This window comes from Pipistrellus hanaki, assembly GCF_964339955.1.
Source record: "Pipistrellus hanaki genome assembly, chromosome: 13".
Taxonomy (NCBI): domain Eukaryota; kingdom Metazoa; phylum Chordata; class Mammalia; order Chiroptera; family Vespertilionidae; genus Pipistrellus; species Pipistrellus hanaki.
Window position 1 is genome coordinate 34,144,617 of NC_140515.1, and position 13,652 is coordinate 34,158,268.

The following is a 13,652-nucleotide window of genomic DNA, read 5'->3' on the forward strand; positions in this document are numbered from 1 at the left end:
CATGAAGATTATCTCGGTAAAAGGCTCCCACTAGTGGTCAGTACTTTCTCATAAAATAAATAAAATAATTGAATAAAATGCACTCTTTGTTAGAAAGAATTTTTAGCAGGAGCTGGATAAAGGGTCATTGTTGAAACCATCAAGTTGGAATTCTTCTATTTCTTTTGCAAGGCCCTTCCCAACCCCACTCCATCTCACTCCTCAAGCCTGATCACTGGCCACTCTCTGTGGAGCCTTTGGCCACTTAAGACTGTCCTGTAGTTCCTGAACGTGACACTTTCATGCTTCTGGGCCTTGCTTATGCTGCTTTCTTTATCTGGAATACCCTTTTCTTCTAATTTCTATCTTGGTAAACTCCTGTTATCTCCAAGGTCAAGATCACATGCCAGTCCTTCTATGGTCTTCTTTGCATATTTATACTTTTCTGTGGAATTTTTCAAGTCAGGTGTGACAGTGCACTTTTTTTTTTTTTTAATACTGTATATTTTTAATGATTCTGAGAGGAAGGGAGAGGAAGGGAGAGAGAAGCATCAATGATGATAGAGAATCATTGATTGGCTGATTCCTGCAACCCCACCCCCCCTTACTGGGGATCGAGCCCGCAACCAGGCATATGCCCTTGACTGGAATCGAACCCGGGACCCTTACATTCCGCAGGCTGACATTTTATTCACTGAGCCAAACCAAGTATGGCAGTGCACTTTCTCTTTTGCCCTGCAGTGCAGGTGTTGATGTAAAAATCCCTTATTATTCATCTTTGTTCCTCCCAACACATCTCAGTTATCTGATAAATGCTTACTGACTGAAAGTAGTGACAGAACTTCACATACATAAGCACTCAAATATTTGTTAAATGAAGTAAAAATATTATTTAAATTGTTCCTTATATGTGAATTTCAATGAGGCATACTTGCAAAAAGTTGCTTTTTCTTATCTCTGTCGAAGTAATTTTCCCACTCCAAGATCTGTTCACTGTGTAGAATATTCTTTGAATAACCTGGTTCCAAAGGAAAACAAAACCAGATAAAAACATTAAAGATATCAATTACTTCACCAAAGGCTACTGCATCTTATCAACATACTTTATAAATCAGATAAATTTTGGCTTTTAGATTATGTCAAGTATCATTTATAATAAAAATTAAAAATGAACTCTTTAAAAAAATCTACAACTATATAGCTTGCATCTGCCCCTAACAGTCCAAGAATAAAAAAAGTAATGTCTTTCCACAAGTCTGCCTTTGCCCCGCTGCCTCCATGTCACTTTCTTAGTTTATCATCTTATACTGTGATGCCTGACTCAAGCAGTACTGGATGTTTGGGAAAGGTAAATGAGGGGGGAATATATACCGGGTTTGCTGAATATCAATGGGTCAGAAGAATGGCTGCCAGTGTGATAGGATTCAAGAAAGCATTATTTTGGTTATTATAGCCTAATTCATTGGAGTCCTTAAGACAGTCTTGCAGGGTCTCTCTATAAATTCAAATACATTGTGATAATTTACATCCTGGATCCTTATTTGGGCATTAACAATTTTGTTGTTAGCTAGTGTTTTATTGAGTTAAACAGATATGAAACTATGGAGAAGATACTGGACAGGATGGGAGGGAAGGGCTGGGTAGCAAATGTGTATGAGATTGGGGATGTGTGTGCTGTGGTTTAGGGGAGAGCTGGAAAAGAAAGACAAGGCAGGAGGCCACAGGGCATTCTTAACAACTTTACCTGGGGTTATCCCTACCCAATTAATTTTGATCTATTAGTTGTTGTATTATTTCCTCCAAAAGGAAGCTGAGATGAGGACAATTTAAGCAGCTTTCTGTGGGGTATTTTGGTTTTAATTTTAATTGTCTAACATAGAAATCCTATATTCTTAGTTGTTATCATGAAAGAGGTTAGATCCTTTTAATTTTTGTTAATCCTCACCTGAGGATATTTTTCCATTGATTTTTAGAGAGAGGAAAGGGGGGAGGGGCAGAGAGAGAGAGAGAGAGAAATAGAGAGAAACATTGATGCAAGAGGGCCAGGAATTGAGCCTGCAACTGAGGTACGTGCTTTTGACCAAAATCAAACCCAGGACCCTTCAGGGCCAGCGCTCTATCCATTGAGCCAAATTGGCTAGGGCAAGGTTAGAGTATTTTAAAATGCTATTTTAGTACAAGAACACAAAAAGGAAAGACATTTGGACACCTATCCAAAAAGATCTAGTGAGGGACTAAACTATCATCCTGCTTCTGGATTCTTTAGCAGAGTAATTCTCAAACAGAACAGGGAACAACTAGCCTTTCAGGATGAAGGTCCAGACTTCTGCTACTCAGCATTCCTCACCCTACCCTGCTGTCAGGTTGACAGCGGAGGGAAGTTGGCGGCAACCAGGCCAACAGGGGAGGGCAGTTGGGGGCAATCAGGCAGGCAGGTATGCAGAGAGGTTGGGGTGATCAGGCAGGCAGACAGAGGCAGTTAGGGGTGACCAGGCAGGCAGGCAGGCAGAGGCAGTTAGGGGTGACCAGGCAGGCAGGCAGGCAGAGGCAGTTAGGGGTGACCAGGCAGGCAGGCAGACAGAGGCAGTTAGGGGTGACCAAGCAGGCAGACAGAGGCAGTTAGGGGTGACCAGGCAGGCAGGCAGGCAGAGGCAGTTAGGGGTGACCAGGCAGGCAGGCAGACAGAGGCAGTTAGGGGTGACCAGGCAGGCAGGCAGGTAGAGGCAGTTAGGGGTGACCAGGCAGGCAGGCAGGTAGAGGCAGTTAGGGGTGACCAGGCAGGCAGGCAGGTAGAGGCAGTTAGGGGTGACCAGGCAGGCAGACAGAGGCAGTTAGGGGTGACCAGGCAGGCAGGCAGGCAGAGGCAGTTAGGGGTGACCAGGCAGGCAGGCAGGTAGAGGCAGTTAGGGGTGACCAGGCAGGCAGGCAGGTAGAGGCAGTTAGGGGTGACCAGGCAGGCAGGCAGGTAGAGGCAGTTAGGGGTGACCAGGCAGGCAGGCAGGCAGAGGCAGTTAGGGTGACCAGGCAGGCAGAGGCAGTTAGGGGTGACCAGGCAGGCAGGCAGGCAGGCAGAGGCAGTTAGGGGTGACCAGGCAGGCAGGCAGGCAGAGGCAGTTAGGGGTGACCAGGCAGGCAGGCAGGCAGAGGCAGTTAGGGGTGACCAGGCAGGCAGGCAGACAGAGGCAGTTAGGGGTGACCAGGCAGGCAGGCAGGCAGAGGCAGTTAGGGGTGACCAGGCAGGCAGGCAGGTGAGCGATTAGGAGCCAGCAGTTTCAGATTACAAGAGGGATGTTCGACTGCTGACAATAGGTCATCCCCCAAGGGTCCATGATTGGAGAGGGTGCAGGCTGGCTTGAGGGATCCTCCCCTCTGTGCACGAATTCCGTGCACCAGGCCATTAGTCTTTTTTATAATAGCCAGGTACGAGGTGATATCTCATTTTGATTTTGATTTTCATTTCCCTGATGATTAGTGATGTTGAGCATCTATCTTTTTATTTACTTGTTGGCCATATGTATGTCTTCTTTGGAAAATTGCTTGCTAAATTAATGAGGTATCACCTCATAAAGTTTCAATGATTTCATACCATTCCTTGACCAAGTTTCAGTGGCACAGTGTAGACTTTTGTGTTACATCTGTGGTAGAAATAAATGTGTTGGATTCACAGCTAGTTGAATAACGCTGTTCAGAGTTACGAATAGTATGGATGCCAACTAAGAAAAGTCTCTAATTAATATTTTATATAAAATAGTATTGTTGTCTGTGATTTAAGATTGAATATAAAAAGTGATTTATAGATTGAATATAAAATGTGCAGAAAGGGTTAATATAGTCTAAATTATTGTGAAAGATATTACTAATGGAGTAATGCTCACTTCTTGAGGAAAAATTAAGAGTGTAGATGTGTCCATGATCTGAATGATTGACTATCAGGTCGAAGAAGCTGGCTCTTTTTGTTGTCCCAGAGCTCAGAACTAGAACTACTAGATAGAAATGCCTTTATACTGAAATATTTCAATATAAGGAGGAGTTTCCTAAAATTAACTCTCTGAAGCAATGGGCTGTATGAGGAAGTGAAGTTTCTTCTTACCACTATTATTTAGAAGTTGTTAGGATTCCTGCATTAAGTGGGAAATGGAACTGCTTGGCGTTTAATTTTCCAACTGGCCCCAATCACTCCAACTCTAACTGAGCTGTTTCAGGGCAGAGAATGTGTCTTATTTAACACTGTATTCTTAGCACTAGCTTGGCTGAAGTTCATATAAAAAAGCTGGAGGACTTTTTAGCATAGGAAAAAAAAAAAAAAAAAAAAAAAATATATATATATATATATATATATATATGTGTGTGTGTGTGTGTGTGTGTGTATTTTAGGCAATGGAAAAATACCTATCTGTAGAGATAGATATTTTCCTTTGTTGAACATTATATTTTTGTGGTTATTTCTCAATTTTGAATATAAATTTATCTTAAAGTCTAAGTTTCCTATCTCTATAAATTTTATATTTATATACTCCTCAGATATTTTATATTACTTATGGAATATTATTACACTTAAAATTATAAATCTTTAATGTGCATTTTTGCTTCTTATTTTACTCCTTTCTTGTCTATTTTTTGTTTTTTGACAGAATTTTTTAAACTTGCAAACATTAATGCTATTAAATATTTCCTATTTTAGCCTCTTCTAACATACTTCTATAATGCTATAAAAATGTACCTGGGGAAAAAAATGAACCTGTATTCTATTTTTCCATTGCCTAAAATACCTCCTTATTTAGTGGCCCCACTTCATCAGCACATTTATGTTTCCACGTTACTGATTCAGCATTTTAGCTTACTGAGGTAAGGGCACCATCTAGTGGTGAAAACATGTAGCTATTGGTTCTACATACATTTTTCCTTCTAACTTTGGCCTACCGCTTTTAGGGAAGTAAAAAAGAAATTACTTATTAAAAAATATAGGACAAAATTTTAAAGTTAATAATAATAATTGTTTACTGCCAGTGAGAGGAATAAAATTTGACAATTTTTCACTAAGAGATCTCTAGTCAACTTGATCATTTGAATTTTAAGTCAGTTTCCTTTCTTTTTCTTTATCTCTACTGAATTGGAGGCCTCTAATTCACAATTGCAGGTCACCAGAAATGGAAGTATTTGGTGGATCTGTCAGATAGTTTTTGATGACTAGACAGAATGCAAACACTAGTTACTAAGAGACTGCTCACTTGAAAGCAGATAAACATACTCAAATGTTGGAAGTCTGGCTCTTCTATTTGGCAGGGTGTGATGAATGGATTCCTGACCCACTCTGTTCAATATGGCTCTGAAAAGTACTTTTCCATGGTCTCCTGCAGAATTGGACTAAAAAAAAAAAAAATCTATCTAATAAATATCAGTTCTTTGTTAAGAGGAAAACTTCTCAAGGGTAAAGAGTTAAGCTGTTAGTGATGAGCAGTCTCTAGCACAGTTTAGTCATCTCAGGAAATATCAGTATCTTGTCCTCAACAATTAAAATCCTGGCATTTCAGTCAGAAGTGATGGATTCGGGTCAATCAAGACATTGAATACATCATTAAGACACCATGTGGATGAGCCACAGAAATATCTTTTGTTGCTAGCACCAATGTCATAAAGAAGTATTTTCAATCTCATCACTTATTTTAATAAAGCTTATGTGAGCACCTCTTTCCTCAAAAGTCAGCATATGCCAGTTGGGATAAGCGGTCTCTTATTTACTGGCAATTTCTCTGCACATCATGCAAAACTGCATTCTCAATTTGCTAGTATTTCAAATTTTCATTTTCATTTGCTGTCAAATGGCTTATTTCTCCATTGCCAACTCTTCTTTGGAAATAAAGGAGAATAATGGAGTGACATTAGGTGCAATCTTATTTAGCTAGTGATGTCCATATTTACTGTATGCACAGTTGGTGCTCTGTCTGTCTAGCCTAAAAATAGCTACAAATAAACAAATAAAACCTTTTCTTCTACAGCATAGGTTTTCAGTGATAAATAGAAAATAAGTTGCCCAACTATTCTTCACTGTATATGTGCCACATATAAGCTAATACTTGAGTTATACTCTTGTCATCAGTTTCTCCCAACCATAAAGTGAAATAACTGAATAACTCCATCATGCAAACAAAATGTACAGGGTGGGGCAAAAGTATGGTTTACAATTGTGAGAACATGAAACACAGTTTATTCTTGTATTATTATTTATCAACTAGAGGCCCAGTGCACGACGTTCGTGCACTGAGAGGGGGAGGGTCCCCTCAGTCTGGCCTGCACCCTTTCACAGTCCCGGAGCCCTCAGGGTATGTCCGACTGTGAGGAGCAGTCCTAAGCCATCAGTGGGGCATGCTTAGCGCGGCCGTGGAGGCGGAGAGGCTCCCACCACCTCCTCTGCACTCGCTGGCTCACTGGCTGTCAGCCTGGCTTCTGGCTGAGCACACTGACTCCTGCATTGAACGTTTGCCCCCTGGTGGCCAGTGTGTGGCATAGTGACCAGTTGTTCTGCTGTTGGTCAATTTGCATATTACTCTTTTATTATATAGGATTACTGTATTGTTTTTTTTATACCAACAACTGTAAACCTACTTTTGCCCCACTCTGTATTAACTGTTCTACACTGTGTGTCACTGAGATTACATAACATTCAATAAGGTCATATGATGAATTAATTTTGCTTTTTCCGAGATATTGATCATTAATTCTGAGGCTGATCTTTATAAATACATTGGGAGTAGAGTGATCTCATCTGTTTTTGCCATGGGAAGGGTAGAGAATTGTGCCTCACTAATTTGTCCACTTTTACACCTTTAATGACAAAATCAATTAATATTACACTAAAAAGCTTACTTTATATTTTTCTAGAAAACCTCACTGTACTCTGAAATAATGTAAAAGTTTCAATGACTTCATGCCATTATCTGACCAACTTTCATAACACAAAAGGCACTGGAGAGAAATGATAACCATTCCAAAAACATTTTGTTTCCAGATATTCACTGTGATACTTTTTATTTGTACTTTTCTTTGGGTAGTATGAGATTATCACAACTGCAGATACATTTATCTCAGTACACACAGATTCACATTCTATCTTCTCAACTGGATCTTATTTACTGTTTATGTTATAACTAGAGGCCCGGTGCACAGATTTGTACACAGGTGGGGTCCCTCAGACTGGCCTGTGGGGATCAGGCTGAAACCAGTTCTCTAACATCCCCAGAGGGGTCCGGATTGCGAGAGGGCAGTTCTCGGGTGACACACTCAGAATCAGGCTCCCTTCTCTCAGTTCTGGGTGCATCACCTGAGAACCACAGCTGCCAAGTCACTACAATTCGGCAGCTCCTGTGTTGAGCATCTGCCCCTTGGTGATCAGTGCACATCATAGCTACTGGTCAGACAGTTGAATGGTTGGCCAGTCGCTTAGGCTTTTATATATAGAGATGCTGTTTTGAAATAATTGTCATTATTTCATCATAGTACTTTATACTTTAATACTACCTTTAAATAATGGATTAATTTCTGTGAATCTGGGATAAAGCAGCATAATATTAATAATAAAGTATATGTTTTAAAGATGTAAATAATAATATATAAATGTGATTGACTAATGTAGTTCTTTTTGGTTAACAATTAACACAATAGAATTTCTCAGAAAATGTGAATTCTATGTGAATAAAAAATTTCAACAAAAGATCATCTATAGAGACCATGTTCTGTAATGGTAGAAGGTTGTACTAGATTATCTCAAAATCTTATCCAATTCTTAAGGTCCCAGATTATGCTATTAATATACCCAAGTTTAGTTTATAGAACTTTTAACAATTAGGACCCGATAATTCCTTTTGGATTGGAGCCAGAATTGATGTGTAGAATTCTTTTTTTTTTTTAATTTAAAAAATCCCAATTTTTTAAATTAAGGTATTATATGTGTACATACCTTACCAATCCCCCGCCCACTTCCATACATGCCCTCCCTCCCCAGAGTTTTACGTCCATTGATGTGTAGAATTCTTAAGCATGAATAATTTTACTATTCACTCAATAAATATTTTCTGTGCATCTGTGATGTGCCAGGCAGTATTCTAGCTATTGGAAATACAGCAGTTAAAATACAAAGAAGTCCCTGTTCTCATGAAGTTTATATTACAGAGAAGGAGATGGACAACAAACAAAAAATTTAAATATCAGGAGTGAATTCTATGTGAACAAAAAAGAGCTAAGAAGGAAATAAACTAGAGCAATGGAATAGAGAGTAAGGGGAAGGGAGCAGAGGAAGAAGAAGGGCAGAGAATGTAGAGGAAGAACCAGGAAAGGCCTCCCCAATGAAGAAATATCTGAGCACACATCTGGCTGAAGTAAGGGAGCCAGTCATGTGGAAATCTGTAGGAAGAGCAATCCAGGCAGAGGAAAGAATAAGAACAAAGCACCTGAGGCAGAAGTTAGTATTTTCCAGACACTGAGGAGGCCATTGTGGCTGAAGGTAGGGTGGTAGGAGATAAGATCAGAGGGCACGACATGTGAGGGTGGATTATGGAGAGTCTTGGCAAGGACTCTGGTTTTTACTCAGAGTGAGATGGCAAACCAGTGGAGGGATTGATCAGAGGAGTGACATGATCTAATTTACACTTTCAAAGGATAACTTGGCTTTGTGGAGACTAGATGGTAGGGCAATGAGGGTGTGAGAGAGGGACCAATTAGAAGTAATGCAGGTGAGGAAGAAGGGTGACTGGGTCGGTGATTTTGGTGGAGGTAGTTTAGTATAGTGTGGTAACAGGAAAAAAATAACTTCTGAAACACTCTTACATGACAGTGACACCTTCTGGCTTAAAGTCTTGCAAAGCTTTATGACAGATGAAAACCAATAGTGAAAGCAAGAATGAAGTTCCTATAGGAAGAAAAAACCGCAGCAGTTTTCTGAAACTCAACAGAATGCAACAAATCCATGGCAAACAAAAGCACCTTAAGAATGAGAGGGTTTTCCTTAGAGGAGACTGGCCTATATTCTGGGGAATCTGAGCCAGAGACAAGGGACATCCCACTTGGAAGGATCCAAGATGGCTGCGCCCAGGTGAACACCTAGCCGCAGCCGCACACAACAATTTCAATAAAATACAACTAAAATATAAAACGGACATTGCCCAGACTACAGGAAGGTTGACTTACTGGAAATTCTACAGCGAGAAGCAAGGAGAAAACCAGAAGGAGGCGCGGAGGAGCTGTAAAAGCCTAAGGTACGGAGACACGCAGCACACGGAGAAGACGGAGCCGGAGAGGAGGGGGAGGCGGATTGCCTGGCTGGCGTTCCCTAGCGGGAAGGAGATAAAACTCCGACTGTGCTGGGCCCCCGACTGCTCTGAACCCCAGTTCTAGGCCAGACCCCGGGGACCCAGGCTCAGCCATAGGGAGCTGGGCTGTAAGGCAGAACCCGGGGAAGCGGAGAAAGGAGGTCCCGGAGGCGCACACATTGCGCGCAGAGAAGGGACGGTCGGCTGTGCCGCGGGATTGCCCTGGCCGGAAGGAGACTGGGGCTCCAGACTGCTCTGAACGCCACCTCCAACTCCACTTCCAGCTGAACTGAACCCCAATACCGGGCTCATTGGGGGAGAGCATAGACTGTTTGGCAGCAGGCGAAAATCGAGGGCACCTTTTTCTCAGAGGTGCCGGCAGCGAGCACTGAAGGACCCGCATAGGGCGGGGCTGACGGAAGCCAAAGCTGCAGGCTCCACCCTGAAACCCCGTCCCATCTGTAACTGCGAAATGCGACAACAAAATATTATAGATCACAAAGGAAAGAAATGGAGGACAAAAAGCGTCTGGATATAGAGTTCAAATCTACGCTTATAAGGTTTTTCAAGAATTTCCTAGAAAAGATGGATAAGACCTATGAGGATATGAAAAGAGATCAACTAGAATTAATAAGGAATCAACAAGAAATGATAAGGGATCAACAAGAAATGATAAGGGATCAACAAGAAATAAAGAATACATTGTCTGAAATAAAACGTATTTTACAGAGTCCTAAAAACAGAAGGGAAGATCGCAAGAATCAAGTCAAAGATTTGGAACATAAAGAGCCAGAAGACACTCCTCCACAGAAGCTAGAAGGCAAAAGAATCCAGAAAATTGAAGATAATGTAAGAAACCTCTGGGACAACTTCGAGTGAACCAACATCAGAATTATGGGGGTCCCAGAAGATGAGAGAGAGCAAGATATCGAAAACATACTGAAAGAAATAGTGACAGAAAACTTCCCCCACCTGGTGAAAGAATTAGACTTACAAGTCCAGGAAGCGCACAGAACTCCAAACAAAAGGAATCCAAAGAGGACCACACCAAGACACCTCATAATTAAAATTCCAAGAGCAAAAGACAAAGAGAGAATATTAAAAGAAGCAAGAGCAAAGAAGGTAGTTACCTATAAAGGAGCACCTATACAACTGTCAGCTGATTTCTCAACAAAAACCATGCAGGCCAGAAGGGAATGGCAAGAAATATTCAAGGTGATGAATAGTAAGAACCTACAGCCAAAGATAATCTATCCAGCAAAGCTATCACTCAGAATCGAAGGTCAGATAAAGAGCTTCACTAATAAAAAAAAAAAAGCTAAAGGAGTTCATCACCACCAAACCAGAATTATATGAATTGCTGAAGGGGGTTCTTTCAGAAGAAAAAGTAAACAAAGATAAAAATTATGAACAAGTGAATCTAAAAACCAAGGAAATTAAAAAAAAAAAATCTGATGAACAATAGTAACTGTTGAATATAATAGAATCAGAGGTATGGAAGGGGAGTGAACTGACGATTCTTGGGGAAAAGGGGAGAGGGGGGCGTGGGAAGAGACTGAACATAAACTGTGCACCTATAGATGAGGACAATGGGGAGTGGGGAAAGGGCAGAGGGTGGGGTGGGAACCTGGTGGAGGAGAGCAATGGTGGGGGGAAAAAAAGGAACATTTGTAATAATATGAACAATAAAAACTTATTTTAAAAAAAAGGGACGTCTCACTTGAGTGTGGCAATGAATTTGAAGTGTGCGTGGGGCTCATCTTTGGAATTCCTTAGAAGATAACCTGGGAACTAGGACAGAGAATGCCTGACGTGGCTGCTGTATGCCTGGCATGCCTGTGTACGCTCATACATAATTCTATTCCTGCCTGAGACTGATCAAATGAGCACACATCTGGATGAAGTAAGGGAGTGTGTCATGTGGAAACAGAATGAGAAAGCACCTCAAAAGAAGGAGATTGTAATTATGTTATTGTAATTCTTACATGATTTGTTTTCTAATTACACACATGCTATTTTTAAAAATATACTTTATTGATTTTTTTACAGAGAGAAAGGGCGAGGGATAGAGAGTTAGCAACATCGAAGAAAGAGAAACCAATTCAGCTGCCTCTTGCACACCACCTACTGAGGATGTGCCCGCAACCAAGGTACATGCCCTTGATCGGAACTGAACCTGGACCTTTCAGTCTGTAGGCTGATGCTTTATCCACTGAGCCAAACTGGTTAGGGCAAGCTATTTCTTTTTAAAAAATATTTTTTTATTGATTTCAGAGAGGAAGAGGGATAGGAACATCAATGATGAGAATCACTAATTGACTGCCTCCTGCATACCCTACACTGGGGAACGAGCCCACAACCCTAAATGTGCCCTGACCAGTATCGAACAATGACCTCCCGGTTCATAGATCGATGCTCAACCACTGAGCCAAACTGGCTGGGCCACACAGGCTATTTCTTAATACTAAATCCACTTCTAACTCTGAGGTACTACAGACACTTCTTTTTCTCGAAAGACTTGAAAATTCATTTCAGTATTTTATGCAACTGGGTATCAATATTTACGACACAGCAAAAGGTATACTTCATAAGACCAGACAGTATGAATATATTACTTTAATTTTATATACAAGAGATCTCTTAAAGCACTGGATACATACAAGAAAGAAACAGATCACCTTCCTTCCTTAAGGTGATCTTAAAATAATCATTATTGCCCATGTTACCTTTTGCATAAAAATTTGAAAGCCTGGATAGTAGGTAGTGATAAAAAGGAGACTCAGAGTTATATTAAGACAAAGAGGACTCAGCTTACCGTGGTGATATAGCGGGAGTGGAATTCTGGAGCATCTTTTAGGAACGTGAGGCCAGGGTGTGTATCCACCACATCCTGAAAAAGAACAAAACCAAAACTAAGTTAAACATAGAAAACTACTATGGAGTTTCCTTCTTCCTTTCTGTAGAAATATGTTGCCAGTTGAGCAAACTCACTATTTTAGAATATTGAACAATACACTTAAGATTAAATTAATATATTATATTCAAATTTTATCACAAGCATATTTATTTGTGTTTTCTATATGCATAGTACATTTTAATAAAAAGTTAAAATTTAAATTTAGCTATATTTGGTGATTTATGAATCAAATATTTTAGAGGTCAGTATATACAATAATTCTAACATCAAGAATGTCAGGGAAATTCATCCCACAGATCTTGGTAGAGATTGCTAAATGAAATTTACACAGAAAGGATGACAGAAACAAGCAAACTAGACTGATTCTTTCTTAACCTAGAGACAGAAATTTTTTGCGGGGAGGGGGAAAGCCATGTAGCCAAGTAGCTTGAAGTCTATGTTAAGTTGTGTGAGCCAGCTAGCTAATATCCATTAAAATAACTGTGTGGAGAAATCTGTTTTCAATTTCGAACTTTATTTATTTTAAAATACGTGAGCACTGGCCCGTGTACCGAAAGGTCGCAGGTTCCATTCCTGGCCTCAACTGGGGCACATACAGGGGGGCGACCAATTGGTGTGACTCATATCAATGTTTCTCTCTCTCCCTCTCCTCCCTCTTCCCTTCCACTCTCTCTAATCAATGGCCATGAACACAAGCACTGCAATACCACAATAGTCAATCTGATGACCGAGATGGCTAATAAGTGGTGTGTAGCATATACAACGTGAATATGCTGGACAAAAGGATGATTCATTTCCAGGACAGACTGGCACAAGATTTTATCATGCTATTCAGAATGACCTGCTATTTAAAACTTATAAATTATTTATTTCTGGAATTTTCCATTTAGTATTTTCAGACTGTGGTTGAGCACAGCTAACTGAAACGTTGGAAAACAAAACCACAAATAAAGATAAGAGACTACTGTAACTGTCTAAGAAAATAGGAGATAAACTTCCTGAATTAAAAAAATATATATACATACATGTATTTTTTTTTTATTTCAGAGAGAAAGGGAGAGGGAGAGGGAGATGAAAACAATGATGAGAGAGAATCATTAATTGGTTGCCTCCTGCATGCCCCACACTGGGGGTCGAGCCCAAAACTCAGACATGTGCTCTGAAAGAAATCAAACCATGACCTCCTGGTTCATTGGTCAATGCTCAATCACTGACCTATGCCGGCAACTTCCAGAGTTTTTAAATGTCTTTATTCTAATCTTTTATTTGACTGATAGCTTGGCAGGACATAGAAATCTGAGTTCAAATCCATTTCCCCAGGTTTGCCAATGAGAATCTAATACCACACTAATTCTTGTTCCTTTCTTAAGGTGATTTTTTTTTTTTCTTTCTTTCTGGAAACATTTAGTATTTTCTCTTCATCAGTGTTTTTCTAAAATTCCAAGAGGACATAT

At 40.3% G+C, this 13,652-nt stretch overlaps 1 protein-coding gene across 3 annotated transcripts in view; it reads right to left on the reverse strand.

Moving 5' to 3' along the window:
* PPP2R3A (protein phosphatase 2 regulatory subunit B''alpha) overlaps positions 1 to 13,652 on the reverse strand; it is a 99,858-nt gene that overhangs the window by 33,625 nt on the left and 52,581 nt on the right. For all 3 annotated transcript variants that reach the window (XM_084901762.1, XM_084901761.1, XM_084901763.1), the window contains 2 exons: positions 12,097 to 12,171; positions 911 to 997 (listed from right to left, as the gene is read on the reverse strand). In XM_084901762.1, the coding sequence (XP_084757888.1) occupies positions 911 to 997; positions 12,097 to 12,171 (162 nt within the window). The remainder of the gene's footprint in view (positions 1 to 910; positions 998 to 12,096; positions 12,172 to 13,652) is intronic.